Source organism: Rattus norvegicus, chromosome 3 (genome assembly GCF_036323735.1).
Source record: "Rattus norvegicus strain BN/NHsdMcwi chromosome 3, GRCr8, whole genome shotgun sequence".
NCBI classification, from domain to species: domain Eukaryota; kingdom Metazoa; phylum Chordata; class Mammalia; order Rodentia; family Muridae; genus Rattus; species Rattus norvegicus.
The window spans coordinates 45,401,095-45,419,436 of NC_086021.1; the positions used below are offsets into that span (position 1 = coordinate 45,401,095).

At 36.4% G+C, this 18,342-nt stretch overlaps 1 protein-coding gene across 6 annotated transcripts in view; it reads right to left on the minus strand.

The window, feature by feature from the left end:
• Positions 1 to 18,342, minus strand: part of Lrp1b (LDL receptor related protein 1B) — a 2,121,147-nt gene that overhangs the window by 397,094 nt on the left and 1,705,711 nt on the right. For all 6 annotated transcript variants that reach the window (XR_010064783.1, XM_063284873.1, XM_063284870.1 and 3 more), the window contains one exon: positions 3,471 to 3,660. Coding sequence is in view for 5 of the 6 variants with exons in the window: in XM_063284873.1 (XP_063140943.1) it covers positions 3,471 to 3,660 (190 nt within the window). In the remaining variant the exon portion in view is untranslated. The remainder of the gene's footprint in view (positions 1 to 3,470; positions 3,661 to 18,342) is intronic.

Consider the following 18,342-nt stretch of genomic DNA (forward strand, 5'->3'; position numbering starts at 1 on the left):
CAGGATAGGCAATGTACTACATGCTATAGATAGGAACAAAAAAGGATTTCTTGGAAAGTGCTCCATTTGGTAAGACTTGTCAAGTGCGACCTCTTCAAATGAAAAAGCTTTTCTACTGCTAAGGAAATAATTGATTGAAGAAATCCTCAGAGCTGGGGAGAATGCTTTTCATGTACTCAAATTCAAACTATACCCTTAATTCAAAAACTGGAAAGTCAAGGAAGTTAGTGACCAAATGAAAAATGAGCTAAGGTTTAAAAACTGACCCACAATTATGCAAATGCAAATTCAAGCAATTCAGCAATTTCGAGTCACTCACATCAGAACGGCTCATAAAGTAACTAACAGCAATTGCTGCTGAAGTGTTGGAGAAACGGTAATCCTCATTTATTTTTGGTAGTAATGCAAACTGGTACAGCCCTTCTGGAAATCAGGGTGGAGAATCTTGAAAACACTATAAGTAAATATGCCATGTAAACCAGCCATACCACTTCTTGGTATAAACTCAAAAGACTTAAATTCTAACTCCACAGATACTTGCTTACCCTACTTCATTACGACACGTACACTACACTTAAAGTTATTAAGGAAACAACCTTAATATTTAATAGATGATGGATGATTGAAGTGTGGGAAATAGACATGATGGAACATTTGTATTATTTAAGTTCAGTAACTGAAATGAAATTTGCACGCAAATAAGGACCTAGAACATATTATGTTGAAGATAACCTACGCCTATGAGACAAACCTCAGAGATTCTCACTCTCTTCTCTGGGTCCTAGCCTCAAATCTTAAGGTGTGAGTATCCAGCACCTCAGACCTGGGAGAAACCAGGAAAGTATAAAGGGAGCATATATGTGCTATTTGAGATGGCAAAAACTGTGGACTAAGAAAACCCTAGTACCAGTCATGAGAATTTTCTTTCTAGTGGTTGTTCAGTTGGCCAGAAAAGTTCAAATGGCTCACAAAAGTATATAAGCTCTTGCTATCACGCTTATGCATTTCTCAGAATGTGAAGGAATGCTACTATTAGTGAAGAAACGACATACTTCGGGCATAGAAAACAGAACTTCTAATTATTTCTAACCTGAACACCTCTTTATTGGGGTCTAGCTTCTATAGTGTCAGAAAATAAAGTACAAGCTGCCCAGGGAGGGGAGAAATTAGCAGTCTCGCTCATCTGTGAAACCATAAGTCACAACGATGTCCAGCAAAGACATCCTTAAAGGTACAATAGTGGCCTTCACATATCAGTGGCAGCCAACAGCTGTTTAACTGGACTGAAGGCCCACCAATATGAGGAAAATCATTTCTGGTTTTTAAAACCTAGCTAATTTTATGAGACTAATAAGCCATAGGTCTTAAAAGAGAATTCACTATTATCTCTGCTAGATTGGGATAATTCCTTAACAACTTTCTAATGTTATCCTATGACTACAGATAGATAGATGAAAGACGATGATGATGATGATGATGATGATGAAGATAGATAGATAGATAGATAGATAGATAGATAGATAGATAGATAGATAGATAACTTCTTATAATAGGAGATTCCCCCTATATAAAATAATGGCTGTCATTTAACACAATGCAGGGGGTGAAATATTGTGATTTGAAGCATATCTCCAGCAACTATATGCTATAATCATAGCTCAGAGAACATCACAGGAGAAGGATCAGAAACACCGTAAGAGCTACTGCCCCAGGACATCTATGGTTGTGTGATTGCCTCTTTAGAAAGGACTGCAAAAATAAAACCTGAACAATAATGTTATCAATAGAATGCTGCCATGAAAGAGGAAAACCTCATCGAAACAACTATGAGCAACTAATGTTTGCTTAAAGATGGAGATTAGCTTCTCCCAGGGATCAGCTTCCTAGCTGGTTATCTCATACACAGAGGGCAGCTCTGAATCCGAATACAGCACACACACACACACACACACACACACACACATGCACATGCACACATGCACAAATGCACACAGAGACAGACAGAGACACAGAGGGGAGACACAGAGACACAGACTGAGACAAACACACACACAGAGAGAGAGAGAGAGAGAGAGAGGAGAGAGACAGACACAGACACAGACAGACACAGACAGACACAGACACAGCGATAAAGAAAGACAGACAGACAGAGAGAGAAGAAAGAGAGACACACAGAGAGACAGAGAAGACAGACACACAGACACAGACACAGAGACAAAGAAAGACAGACAGACAGAGACAGGCAGAGAGAGACAGAGAGACAAAGAGAGAGACAGAGAGAGACAGAGAGATACGAGAGAGATATAAATACAATAAAGCAAAAAGTTACCATTTTGTTAACAGGGGTCATAGAAGGGGTTGGAGGAAGTAGACATGGGAAGAGGTGGAATAAGGAAAGGAAAAAGGAAAAGGAAAGTAGCCCAGTTATATTCTCATTAAAAATGGCAAAAAAAGGGGGGCTGGAGTGGTAGCTCAGTGGTTAAGGATACTGACTGTTCTTCCAGAGGTAGCAATAGTGTACTCACATACATAAAATAAAATAAAATCTTTTAAAAATGGCGAAAAGGTTGAGAGAGTATGCATTTGTTTCAACATTTCCCCTTCACGTCTTCACTACTCCATAACAGAGTGAAATGTGAGAGATGTATCTCCAACCAAGTGCTTTGTGCTTAGGCTTTCTTTTAATGATCTCCTTTATAACATTATTCATTTCTGTCATTTCCTTCTATATTTTTTTCCTCAGAATGATTTTTGCATATTATCCTGTTGGAAATTTCTTACAGGTACTCATCTAAATTTCTGAACAGTGTACCAGCTAATGCATGCAGCTGAAAGGACAGGTATACCCAGGAATCATTTCATTGTTGTTTGTTTCCTTGCAATTTCTTTTGGCTGTATTTTGATCCAAAGTTATAGAAATTCTTGGTTAATATGGAAAAAACTGTTTTAGGCATAAGTAGATACTGATATATTTTGTAGATTAATAAATCAGTGCACTCTGTGAACCATATACTTTTCTGCATTTTCACTTCCATCATTTATACTAGTTATTATCAAAAATGCTCCAGAGATAACACCCAGTATTTAAGTTATATGCATTTTAATTATTCACACACTGATAGTTAAGAGAAGGAAGAAGGAGGAAAAGGAGGAGGAGAAGAAGAGGAAAGAATTATAGAAAGAACATTGAAGAAATTTTTAAAGGAAGTTTGCTTTAAAGTGCAGTTATCCATTCTCCTTACTATAATGTGGTTATAATAATATAAATGTAAATATATAAAATAGCCAAGAAAATAAAAGAAATAAAAATAAAAGAAAAATAAAATTAAAGAAAATGAATGGATATTGAACATTTTGATATACAAGAAATGAGTGACTCATTAATACGGGAAAAATTTAAGTCATATGCATCATTGTACACAAAATTTAAAATTTGTTAAGATGCAAAAGAAAATAATACAGCCTCTTACTTTTGGCATTCATCTAAAGCTAGAACATGAGGGTGGTCATCCTCTGACATGGTGATGACTGCTTCCCTGTCAATTGCTCCAGGCTGAGTCTGGTCTACTGTATGCCTGGTGATGGACGATGTGCTGGAGCTGGTCCAGTACAGAGTATCCCAGGCTCTGTGATAGGCGAGACCCTCTACGGAGCCTACGTCTGATGGAAGAAAATAGACAATAAATCACATTTCATTTTAAAAAGCCTTCTGACAAAATAAACAGTATTCAAGAAGAATATAAATACCACATTTTATAAACCATTTCTGTGAACTGAAAATACAAATGTGATTCCTATAAGTAATATGACATATAACAAGTTACATTCAAAGTGATATGGGTAAGTATTTGAATGTGCGTTCTGTAGAGGGAAATAGATATTAAAAATCAAAGTTATTAAGTACTGAATTACTCATCCAAATATGAAAACCACAAATATCTTATTGTTCTTTGGTATAGGAAAATGATGGTATTCCATTTTGTGTCTAATAATCAATTTTCATAAGTGTATAGAACATAAATAATTTAAACATTGTGAAAATCACTAGCCAGAAAGACCATATAGGTTTGATGGTGGTGAGTTTTCTGATGCTGCTGCAGATTTAAGCATTTCAAGTATAACCAAACACATCAGGCTGACACTAGCTTCAGAGGCAAATACAACCCTGACTTGCATCTGTCTTGGTAGACAATATTTGAATCAGTTAGCCGGCAAGTCATTTCATCCTATTTTACTAATCTATTCTAAAAACACAGTGATTTCAAATGACTTCGTCTCTAAAGCCTACTACAGATACAGAAATGGAACTGGTGATATAGAATTTGACACACAAGAATGATGGGTTGGAAAACAATGTGATCATGGCATCCTGTCGTGGCACCACACCCCAGTACCTGGGCAACAGAGCAAGCAGCTCTGTTCTCAGAATGAGCCTTTGTGTAAAATTCATCCTTACTCTGTTTCTCTTTTTCCTGTGTTCAGTACAACAAAGTTCAAGTCACATCCAGACATGAAATTGTACCACGGAGCATGCTTTCCCTACCCATGAACCTCTCAGAAAAGTACTGAATTCTCACAACATCGGTCAACATGAAGGGTTAATTTCAGATTTCACAGGTGTTTTTAGAGGTTTCATAGGGGCACAAAAGATCAATAAAGAATGTTGAACCAGATTTCTTGCATATGATCTTTTGTAGACACCCATTTAGATCATCTACATGCAAAGAATACATCTAAGAATATCTACATAAATAGCTGTTATTGTTGAACACTTCTAGCTGTTACAAACTTCAAGCTGTCTAGAACATCATTTTATTTTGTGAATAAATATCCCCCAAAAGTTCTTTCTATCTTCTTTTTCTAAGGAAACCAAAGTTTATCTCCAATGGACTCATACGATTAAAGCAAAAATTTTTACTCCAGATCTATCTGTATCTAACTTCTTGTTTCTAATAGTGCCTCCTTTGGGGATGGATGAAAGACATCTGTTCTCAATAGAAAACTACAAGGAAACAAATAAATGAGCCACTGGTTTCGATTTGTGTGACTCTAGGGAAGTTGCATAACAAGCAATCTGGCATAATAGCCTCCCCTGACACAGGAATCAATCAGCATAAAATTAGGATAGAAACTTAGGCCAGAGACAATGGAAAGAAGGGAATCTGGACAGGTGATTTCCTTTGAATCACGTTACCTGTTCGGAGTGAATAGGTGGTTGATAATTGTTCAAGGCACTTCAGGTATTAACTACAAACCCCCTGCTTTATGAAATTTCATATCACTGATAAATATACTAACCATTATTGTGGTAATGGCTTTTGCATTATAGTCCTTTACCATTTGTGAGAAAATTGAGAAATGGCATGTATCAGAACAACTCAGAGCAAATTGAACCATACTTCCTTCCTTCTGCACAGGGACTTGGCAAATGCTCTTTTCTCATTCTCTTGCCAAGAGAGAGAAGAGAGAGAGAGAGAGAGAGAGAGAGAGAGAGAGAGAGAGAGAGAGAGAGAGAGATTGCATCCCAAGTGAGAGGATGCTCCTGTTCTATGGGTAACGAACCCAGAGCACAGAGCATAGAATAACAGTATGTGCGCTGTTCAAGGACATTGTGTGTGAGTTGTCTGAACTCTGCTGGTTTAAATGAGAATGTGCTGTAGGCTCTGACATTTGAATGCTCAGTCCCCACTTGTTATTACTGTTTGGGAGACTTTAACAAGTGTGGTCTTGCTGGAGGAAGTGTGTTACTTGGGGAAGACTTTGAGACTTAAAAACCACACACCATTTCCAGTTTGCTTTTTCTGCTTTAAGTTTGCTGTTTAAGATAGGATTCCTCAGGTTTCTGCTTCAGTCACCATATCTCACTTTCTGTCCATGAAGAATTCTTAATCCAAATAGAAAAGTCCATAAGGAAAACAAACTCTTCCTTCTCTAAATTATCCTGGTTATGGTATTTTATCAGAGCAATATAAAATTAATTAATACATTCACAGTTAAACTAATTGGAATCTGATTGCAGATTTTACAAGGTTTTAGTAATGTCTCTTTCCCTTGAAGAATATTTCCATACAAAGTGAATTCTATTAAAATATTTAAAGAGAATATGAAAGATTGAGTTTCCATATGAAATATTATAATGCTTCTTAAAATGTACAGTTATATGGTATAGACACATTTGTGCACGATCATTAAAATATATGAGAAAATCTTTTGGATGCTTTTCAACACTATGGAGTCATATGTTGTGTCTCTATCCACAAAAGTACACACCTATAGATATTTGAACAATGGGTTTACTAAATGCTCCATTAGCCAGAGTAAGAAGTTTAAGATGCTTCCCTGGTAGACAACTATATAGTTAGCATAATATATTATTCAATCAGCCAGATCATAAATATCAAGGCCAGGAGATTGTTACAGAGTTATATATTGTTAAGGCATAACCAAGAAAAAACACTAACAAGACTGCACAAGTAGCTCCATGTTTCTCACCACAGTAAATAATTGTATTTGGGCACATAGTAAAATCACAGCTTCCTTACCACATACACTTGCCCTCACGTAATTAAATAAGTAATCCTAGTTCTCTCTGTCTATTTGAGGTGTATCAGTTTGTTTTAACAAATAAGAAAGAAGAATGAAGTTGATTTTATAAAAGTGAAAGTAGTGGACTGCAAATAAATAGATAATACAATAGATTAGGAAAATCAGTTTTATGAATATAAATGTGTCCATATTTAAACATAGTTATAGGAAAAGTGAAAATAGCTAAATGAATATAACATTACTTCTTATACGCTGATATTTATATTAGTATACAGTTGTGGGAAAATTGACACTCATAATTTACCAATAATTTCTTTAACAAATTCTCAGAATACTTTGCTTGAATGCAAATTTCTCTCTCTTCTAGTTTGCTTTTGGTTTCTGTTATAACTATCATAACCAAAAACAATCTGGGTAGGAAAGGATTTCTTTCAACTTACAAATGGAACACAGGACAGGAGCTCATGGAAGTAGAATGAATCTGAAGCATGAAACATATAGATCAAAGCTGATTGGCATGCTTCCTCTGGCATGCTCAGTTTCTTTTCTAACCCAGGGTACTCTGTCCCACAAAGGGATGGAGTCCATAACATCAACCAGCAAAATTAAGAAAATACTAGGGTGGACTTGTTCACTCGTATTGAAGGCAATTTCTCAGTTGATGTTTCCCCTTCCCCAGTAATTCTAGTTTGTGTCTAAAAGTAAGACCTAATGAGCACAATCCCATGGCAAATGAGGAAGAGTAGAAGCCATCCCACTATGTGTATATTGATCTAAAGGGCGGATAAGAATTTGCCTAATAGAAAAATAAGTGTATTATTATAGGCTTTCTTCTTTCGCTGGCTGAAGAGAATGAAGTCCAAAGTCAACAAGAAGTGTTTAAACTCAGGAACATCCTAAATCTGAAAAGATTCTTGACCACCAGTTGAGTGGGTTCTACTTTCATTCTCATTGTCTTATACCATACATTGGAGGGCCTAAATTCACTAAACTCATTGTTTGAGACTTTAACATTGGTTTTGAACATCCTAGTCCCTTTTTTAATAGTCTCAGTTACTTTGACATAGAGAAATAGCTTTGGTTTTACCCCCATCTCCCAAAAAAAACCATAAAATAAGTGCTTTGTGGAGACAACACTATGCAAATGTCTTAACCTTTTACTTTCCAGACAAGCATGATTCTATTACTGTTTCAAAATTCTCTGTTGTTGACATTTTAACCTATAGTATATTTGGCTCCAATTTGATTTGTGCCTAACAAAATACTGAATTGATAATATTGGAATTAAGTTGTATAATTTCCTTAGAAATCTTTCAATACTTCTTTCTCTCACTCTAATTTGTTCACAAAATTGTTTGTTTATTAAGAAATATAAATACATCTCTAATTAGTGTCTAATGACTGGATAAAGAAATACAGTTAGCCTCAGTCACCTAAATAGTCCTCCCTGAAGTGACCTACAGGCTGTGTAATGATGGGTAGGAATATAAGACAAAAAGACAATCACAGCTCCTCCAATTATAATCAGATTAAAGGATTTCTGCACTTTCCTTCATTATAAAAAGAATGATATTTGTACATTACCAATCATTTTGCTGGTGTCATTTGTTTGATAAGATTGACAAAACTAGCTTTAAAACATATCAAATATAATAAAGCATTTTAGTAACCAGCTTTGGAATTGGAACTCTTCTGGATAGAAGTTTGGAAGGATGCTATAAATCTTTAGGTCCTCTGTTCTTAAATGATGTCTTGATTTTTATCTCATTTACATTCAATCTAAACCCCAATATTCCTGGAACAATTAAATTCTACTTACTTGGATTTCCTTGATTGCTTTCCAAAACCTAAAATTCAGCAAAAGTAGAATTCTAGATTCTTCTGAGTACTGCTCTGACAATAGTCAGATTGACAAGCTATGCATATTTTAATTTTTGGTTCTCATCCTGAGCAATGAATATCAAGTAGCTAGATAGATATTAGAAGCCTTGGAGTCAATTGAGGATAGAACTTCATTTTTCTCTAATGACACCAGAAAGGAAGTCATCCCAATTCTACTTTTCCTTAGTATTTAACTAACCCATATGAAAAGGTAGAGGTATGTGGGCTTTCTTGAAAGCTCAGTTTTCTTAGATTTAAAATAATAGAATCAGATTAACTCAATCACAGAAAAACACACTTAGGATGCACTCATTGATAACTGGATATTAGCCCAAAAGCTCAAATTGCCCAAGATGCAATTCACAGACCACAGGAAGCTCAAGAAGAAGGATAACCAAAATGCGAATGCTCCCACTCCTTCTTAAAAGGGGAAAGAAAATATCCATAGGAGGGGATATGGAAGCAAAGTTTAGAGCAGCAACTCAAGGAATGGCCATTCAGAGCCGGCCCCACATGTGGCCCATATATATACAACCACCAAAACTAGATAAGATTGATGAAGCTAGAAATGCATGCTGAAAGGGACAGGATATAGATCTCTCCTGAGAGACACATCCAGAGCATGTCTGATACAGAGGTCAATGCTAGCAACAAACCACCGAACTGAGAACAGGACTCCCTTGGGGGTGATTAGAGGAAATATTGAAAGAGTTGAAAGAGCTTGCAACCCCATAAGACCAACAACGCTAGCCAAACAGAGCTTCCAGGGACTAAGCCACTACCAAAATACTATACATGGATTGACCTAAGGCTCCAACTGCATATGTAGCAGAGAATAGCCTTGTTGGGGCACCAGGGGAAGGGGAAACCCTTGGTCCTGCCAAGGTTGGACCCCCAGTGAAGGGGAATATGGGGTGGCAGTAAGGGATATGTATGGGGGGAATACCCGTACGGGGGAGGGGGAGGGGAGGGGATGGGGACTTATGGACAGGAAACCGGGAAAGCGAATTACATTTGAAATGTAAGTAAAGAAATATATCTAATAAAAAATCTTAAACAAAAAAGAAAAGAAAAAAAAGTATTAATCCAATTATGTCTGTCCATGACTCAGGTAGAAACCTACACCTCTAGAAAGCAAATTCATTTGACAGTATGTTAAGCAGATAAGAAAAATAATGCCCCTTAATGTGACAATATAGTTACATTTCCATAACTTCCTCCCTTGGTTGCCATTAGATATTAACTGTTAAGCATAGCTGAGTTCTCCCACTGTTTACTCCTTTCTTTTCAATTTTTCTTTGGACACTGACCTAAATACTAAATATACATTCCCTCTCCTGAATCTTTTATCTCTTTTTTTCAGACCTCTGTACCCATTGATTTACATACAAATCTTCATCTGCTGAATTCTTTGAGTTCTAAATCAAAATTAATGATATTTCCTTAGATCACAGCTAAAATCAAAAGCATATTTGCCTTGACAGACATTCTTAGTGTTTTCATTTTCTCTGAACATTCCCCTACAGCACACACATTCTCTCTCTCTCTCTCTTTCTCTCTCTCTCTCTCTCTCTCTCTCCCACACACACACACGTACATATATATACATATTTATGCATATACATATACATACAAAAGTGCACACACACACACACACGTACATGTTTTATTGCTGAACGTGCCTACTTTAACTGAATTTAACTCAAGTGGCATGGTTTCTATCCTCATCTTCAACTCCCTCCTCCTGACAGCTGTCAAGATTTACAACTTTCCTACTCTGTTATTTTTCTCTCAAACTAATAAAATTGTCCCAGAGCTACCTTCTGAATTCATTTTAAAACTATTTTGTCAACAAAAGTAAGAAAATCATGACTGGACTGATACCTCATAGTCATAGTCATTCAAAAATAATTGTAAGAGGATCTAAGTTGTAAAGGAAGATGAAAAGCTACGTCTAACTATGGATCATAAGTTCTCACATATACAAAAGATTGAGTTGCCAGGAAGTGGGAGAAAAAGCACTACACAATGGTGTATGCATATGCAAAAGACATGTGAAATATAATTGTGTCCTGAATGTATAAGGCAAAGTAGAAAACTGAATAGTCTGTCTTCAACACATCTTCATGCCTTTTTCGAGATGACAGAAGTACAGATTGCAAAAGAAAACCAGACACGTGGATTTTCATCTAAATTAAAAATGTTCATGCTTCAAAACAGAGTAGTTCACAAAATAGTTAATTCAGATTCAAAGGAGAAAACACTTGCAAATCATTTATATCACAACAGACATATACACCAAGCATATAAAAGCCCTTAAAACTCAACAACAAAGTAGAAAACATTCCAGTAGGAAAATGATAAAAGACAGAATAGACACTTTTAAGGTAACAAAACAGAGCAGGCAGCCACATGAAAGTCGATCAACATTCCTAGTCACCAAAAATAAAGAAATACCAGTAAAACCACACTTTATATCCACTATGATGCTAACAACAAAGACAAGATTTTGCAAAACTCTAGAAGGTTTAAAAATACCATTTTTGTTTTATTATTTATGTGGATGAGAAACTGTTCAGCCCCACTATAAAATAAGAATATGAAGTCAGCATATTTTAGGCAATTCCAATAGTATAATCAAGAGAAATTAAAATATATATTGATATACACTACTGTTCACAGTAGCTCTGCTCATAAAAGCCAAAGGCAGAAATTATCCATATGCAAATCAAATGATGAGCATGTGAAAAATTAAAATTAAAAACAAAACCTTACAGATAAAAATGTAGATTTTTTTTTGTTGTTGTTGTTTCCTGGATAGTGGGCAGAAGACAGGAGGCTAGGTAGAACATGAAAGGAGTTATTAACTACATAGTTGTTGGTTTATTGCTTGGTTTTAAGGTAATGGGTGATAAGTATATTCTGAAAATGAAGGTGGTGTATATGTTCCATCTACTGAACCATGCACATCAAGGAGTTGAGTATGTGGTATGTGAGATTCAGCTGGATAAATTCTCCCTGTCTCTTCTGGCTGGGTTTCTGAAGCAGCTGCTTCCGAACAGTTATTCTCCATGGCCTGAGTTCCATTCTGGCCTGCCCTTGACCAAAATTTCAACTTTACTGAGCCCTAACAACAGAGAACAACTCCCTGGTTTTCAGCTGAGAAGCAGTTACCAAAAAGAGTTTGTCACCTTTATTTAAAAAAAAGGAAAAAGAAAAGAAAAAAGAAAGAAAGGAAGAAAGAAAGAAGGAAACTAGCACCCTTGTGTAAAAAGGAGTAACTTCCCTTCTCTCTAGCAGAGGGAGGACAAATGGCTACCTATGGTGCCCAATGACTACCAGGGGTCATACCTGACTTTAGTGTTCCTAGTAAGACTATATCAGGGCTACTTTAAATGGAGGCTTCAATATGATTACATGACTTACTAGCTTACTTTATGATTCATGGTTATAAAATTTTAACTGGTTAAAGCAGATTCATTCTCTCTCTCTCTCTCTCTCTCTCTCTCTGCTATTTTATGGAACATAATGCTAATCCTCCCCTTGGCCAATCAAACAAACAAACAAACAAACAAAACAAGGCCTAGCATTTCTCAATGCCAACAAACGCCTTAAATATTTAGAATATTCTACTTTTTCTCAAAAAGACTCTATAGCTGAAATGGTCCTCCAAAACAGAAGGGAGTTGTACCTACACTTCTTCAGCAAGAATAATTAATTATGGCTTTGGGAGAAACAATGTATTTTCATACTAAAAAATATGGTAGAATTAGACAGTCTCTGGCAGGAATGAGAAAGACCCTCTAAGGGAGATAGTAGGTAGGCCAAAGAGGGCTGGCTTCAATCCTGGTTCAGCTAGTTTACCTTGGGTAATGGCTGTTGTCCCTAGCCTCTCCTGCCTTAACATTTTGCTTATATTACTCCTAATAGGGTCTTACCTCCTAAATGGACTAAACCAATTTGTTAAATATATATTAGTATCTTTTAAACTCTTTGCCCTCGGGACCAAATATCAATATTTACACAATCAAGAAATATAAGATAAATGTGATAGAATGCTCAAAACAATGGGGAAACATAATAATAAAAATATATATATTTGCAAATCCTGACTCTAACTGTGACTAAAATTAAGGTCAGCCTGACCCTCAGATGAGCACAATAGTTACAGAAACTCAAACTCACCTGGCATTGTCCTGCTTTGATAATCAAGGCATCTGTTCCCCTCCTTAATCAAACAGAATGCCATGGTGATACAACTGTTCCCTATTCATATTAAATTTCATATTCTGTCATGATCTCTGATAGCTAGCACAGCTACATCCACAGCATGTATCAAACTTGTGGTTTTATTTTTACAATCCCCCTGCTCACTCAGCTTCAAGTTGTTTCTTTAGACTTGTAGTAACAAGACTGTGTGTCCTTGTGTAGATCTCCTTGGCTCAATAAATCCCTTGAGAAGGTTAGGCTGACTCCATGACGAGCTTCAAATATCTCCTTTTCCAAGACCTAGACAATTCCAGGCAAGTCCAGGCCTCAGAAGTTGCCAGCCACTTGGCCTCAGGCAAGGGCAATGGACCAGAGTTAGTTTCCATCCAGTCCCCAAACCCTGGTAAGGGAATGTCCTTGGAGGGGTAGAACACTAAGGAAGACCAGCAGTTTCAGCAAACTGGTCCCTAATCTCTCAGACACAGAATCACCAACCAAACAGCATGCACTAGCTGATATGAGGCTCCAACACATCTACACTGGAGGACTGCCCAGTCTGGACTCAGTCAGAGAAGATGCACCTAACCCTGCAGAGACATGGGGGAGTCATGGGGTCTGGTGGGGTGGAGATGGGTGGTGGCATCCTCTTGGAGATAGAGTTGGGGAAGGTGTGGGATGTGGAACAGTCTGAGAGTGGACAGGGAGGGGAATAAAGTCTGGTCTGTAAACAAAACATTAAAGAACAAATAAAAAATTAAAAACAATTTTAAAAATTAAAATAAAATTCCAAAGCCCCTACCCCCAAACAAAGATTCAAGATCCAGTAAGACAAAGCCCACCTACTCCTGGATTCCCCCAATGTGCTTTAAATTGGGCCTGTGAACTCACTTGGGGGTTTCTCTATCTTGGTAAAGGGACCCCAGCTTGACTTATTCAGAATAAAACACTGTTTACATACTACTCGAGTGTGGGCTATCATTCTTCGGTGTCAGGTAGAATACTGTGAGTTTAAAATCAGTTTGGATGACAGAATGAGATCATATTTAAAAGACTAAAGAAATGAATCAAAGAAATAGTTAAATCCTACATTTTAGCCAAGACTCTTGAATCAGTTGATAATTATTTAAACTGAAGTAGGCCTGATGGCATAGGCCTGTAAATCTAGCTACTCTGGAAACTGAGGCAAGAGGACCATATATTCAACACATATATGACTACAGAGAATGTTTGGGCTATGTAGTAAGACTTTGCCAAAAAAAAGAAAAAAAGGAAAGAAAGAAAAAGAAAAAGAAAAAGATTGAAATGTCTACATTTTGGTGACAAAATAATTAGTATACATGTTAGTGAAAACAATTATTTTTAAAATCTTAAACATGCACCAAAATTGCTATTGTCTCTTGCTACTACTACAGAAATCTATGAAATTCAAGAAAGACTAAGTCCTGGATGACCCTCAGTGTGTCAGAGTTTCTGGAACAAATGAAGAAAAACACTAGCACTAGTAATATTGGGAGTAAATATGTTCAGGACTTAGACAACAGCATGAATTCCAAGATGCCTGAAGCCCTGCCATTACAAGGAGAGAGGAGAACATCACCTAAAGTATTTAAATAGAAAGTTACAAATAATTCACCTTCCTATGTTCTTGAGAAAGAGGTACCTCTGCTCATTATTAGGTGCAGAACACAATCACCATCTCCAAGTTCAAGTCACATAGTAAAAAACAATCCCATCAAAGATTTACTCACAAAGACTCATAAAGATAGAGAAATATCCTACCATATGATGTTAACCACATGAAGACACCTGGGTGTCTGCAGGGTTTCCATATTTATCCCATTTTATTATGCTCTCTCCTGGCTTGTTTTGCGTAAGCAGTCTGCATAAATACATGCTTTATAATCTTAAATCCTTAAGTAGATAATGATTGATTTTTATGCCTTATTGTATCATAGTATGTGTAATGGTTTACAAACTGTGTGCATCTATTACATACAAAAATAATTTAAAAATCTTCAAAATACAGTCATGAGTGGGAGGTAGAAATAAGGACTTTGAGAATCCAACACAAACATATGCTCTGTGAAATGAAATCAAGCATTACATGGAGTTCATTAGCTATTCTCTGGTTATAAAACAGTAGTTTCAAGAGCATGTTCTTTAGTGTATCTCAGTTGTGCTTCCTTAAATAATACATGAGACCCATGCAATTAGACAAAACCCATAAATAAGACCTAACTTGCTGAAATAATTCTTAGCACTTGTAATTCTTATCCCAGAATGTACAAGTGTGCTATAAACTTAATAGATAAGAACCATTACCAGGAGGACATCAGCACCACATATACCTCATATAACCATTAATTTGTTCACTATTTCTTCCTTCTTTCAATTTGTCCTTCCCCACAAGACATGTTATCTTGTGACACCAATTTTAATTGTCTTTCTATTTCTGTTTGCCCTGAATCCAGAGTTATATATTTGCTTCTTTGGTCTTTCCCAATGTTCATTTCTTACAATTATTCTCTGGTTGAACTATTAGAACTCTATGCTCTTTTTTAAAAATTTTTCTTGCGTGAGACTTTTCTTGAGTGAGAATTAATAAAATAATAATATCTTATTATTAATCACAATAAATTCTTTCAAATCTCAAAAGTATTCTGATTAAATTGAAAGCAAGTGTTTCTTTGAAATATTTTTATCTGAAGGGAGGTAACCAAGAAGATACTTGATTATATATTCTAGGAACAAACACCAGCATGCAGAAAGGTGCACTCCCTAGAGCTAATAATTTATACAAACATGTTCATAGATTGCTTGTTAAGCTAATTGTTTTGAACAAAAAATGACAAAAAGCTCACAAACACATGGAAGTGGAACAACACTCTACTCAGTGATAATTTGGTCAAGGAAGAAATAAAGGAAGAAATTGAAGACTTTTAGAATTCACTGAAAATGAAGGCACAACATACCAAAAACTTATGGGACACAATGAAAGTGCTAAGTGGAAAATTCATAGCTCTGAGTGCCTCCAAAAAGAAACTGAACAGAGCATATAATAGCACCTTGACAGCACAACTAAAAGCTCTAGAACTAAAGGACGCAATTACACCCAAGAGGAGTGGATGGCAGAAAATATTCTCAGGGCTGAAATCAAGCACGTAGAATCAAAAAGGATTATACAAAGAATCAAAAAAAAAAAAAAAAACAGGAGCTTTGAGAAAAATCAACAAGATAGGTAAACCCTTAGCCAGACTAACCAGAGGGTACAGTGAGATTATCCAAATTAACAAAATCAGAAATAAAACGAAAGACATAACCACAGAAACTGAGAAAATTCCAAAATCATCAGATGTCACTACAAATCCAATAATTAACAAAACTGGAAAATCTGATAAAATGGACAATTTTCTAGACAGATACCAGGTACTGAAGTTAAATCAGGATCAGATAAACCATATAAACAGTCCCATAACTCCTAAAGAAATAGAAGCAGTCATTAAAAGTATCCCAACCAAAAAAAAAAAAAAAAAAAAAAAAAAAAGCAAGCCCAGGACCACATGGGTTTAGAGCAGAATTCTATCAGACCTTCAAAGAAAACTGAGTACCAATACTGTTCAAACTGTTTCACAAAATAGAAACAATAGGAACACAACCCAATTCCTTCTATGAAGCCACAATTACACTTATACCTAAACCACAAAGACCCAACAAAGAAAGAGTACTTCAAACAAATTTTCCTTATGAATATCGATGTAAAAATACTCAGTAAAATTTTTGCAAAGCAAATCCAAGGACACATCAAAATGATCATCCGTCATAATCAAGTAGGCTTCATCCCAGGGATGCAGGGATAATTTAATATATGAAAATCCATCAATGTAATCCACTGTATAAACAAACACAAAGATAAGAAACACATGATCATTTCATTAGATGCTGAGAAAGCATTTGACAAAATTCAACACCCCTTCATGATAAAAGTCCTGGAAAGATCAGGTATTCAAGGCCCATACCTAAACATGGTAAAAGCCATATAAAGCAAAAACAGTAGCCAACATTGAACTAAATAGAGAGAAACTTGAAGCATTCCCATTAAAATCAGGGACTAGATAAGGCTGCCCACTCTCTCCCTATCTATTCAATATAGTACTCAAGTCCTATCCAGAGCAAGTAAACAACAAAAAAGTCAAATGGATGCAAAGTGGAAAGGAAGAAATCGAAACATCACTATTTGCAGATGGTATGATAGTATACTTTAGTGACCCCAAAAGTTTCACCAGAGAACTCCTAAACCTGAAAAACATTTTCAGCAAAGTGGCCGGATATAAAAGTAGTCTTCCGAGAAAGAAATTAGGGAAACAACACCCTTCATAATAGACCCAAATAATATAAAGTACCTCGGTGTGACTTTAACCAAGCAAGTAAAAGATCTGTACAATAAGAACTTCAAGACACTGAGGAAAGAAATTGAAGAAGACCTCAGAAGATGGAAAGATCTCCCATGCTCATGGATTGGCAGGATTAATATAGTAAAAATGGCCATTTTACCAAAAGCAATCTACAGATTCAATGCAATCCCCATCAAAATACCAATCCAATTCTTCAAAGAGTTAGACAGAACAATTTGCAAATTCATCTGGAATAACAAAAAACCCAGGATAGCTAAAGCTATCCTCAACAATAAAAGGACTTCAGGGGGAATCACTATCCCTGAACTCAAGCAGTATTACAGAGCAATAGTGATAAAAACTGCATGGTATTGGTACAGAGACAGACAGATAGACCAATGGAATAGAATTGAAGACCCAGAAATGAACCCACACACCTATGGTCACTTGATTTTTGACAAAGGAGCCAAAACCATCCAATGGAAAAAAGATAGCATTTTCAGCAAATGGTGCTGGTTCAACTGGAGGTCAACATGTAGAAGAATGCAGATCGATCCATGCTTATCACCCTGTACAAAGCTTAAGTCCAAGTGGATCAAGGACCTCCACATCAAACCAGACACACTCAAACTAATAGAAGAAAAACTAGGGAAGCATCTGGAACACATGGGCACTGGAAAAAATTTCCTGAACAAAACACCAATGGCTTATGCTCTAAGATCAAGAATCGACAAATGGGATCTCATAAAACTGCAAAGCTTCTGTAAGGCAAAGGACACGGTGGTTAGGACAAAACGGCAACCAACAGATTGGGAAAAGATCTTTACCAATCCTACAACAGATAGAGGCCTTATATCCAAAATATACAAAGAACTCAAGAAGTTAGACCGCAGGGAAACAAATAACCCTATTAAAAAATGGGGTTCAGAGCTAAACAAAGAATTCACAGCTGAGGAATGCCGAATGGCTGAGAAACACCTAAAGAAATGTTCAACATCTTTAGTCATAAGGGAAATGCAAATCAAAACAACCCTGAGATTTCACCTCACACCAGTGAGAATGGCTAAGATCAAAAACTCAGGTGACAGCAGATGCTGGCGAGGATGTGGAGAAAGAGGAACACTCCTCCATTGTTGGTGGGATTGCAGACTGGTAAAACCATTCTGGAAATCAGTCTGGAGGTTCCTCAGAAAATTGGAGATTGAACTGCCTGAGGATCCAGCTATACCTCTCTTGGGCATATACCCAAAAGATGCCTCAACATATAAAAGAGACACGTGCTCCACTATGTTCATCGCAGCCTTATTTATAATAG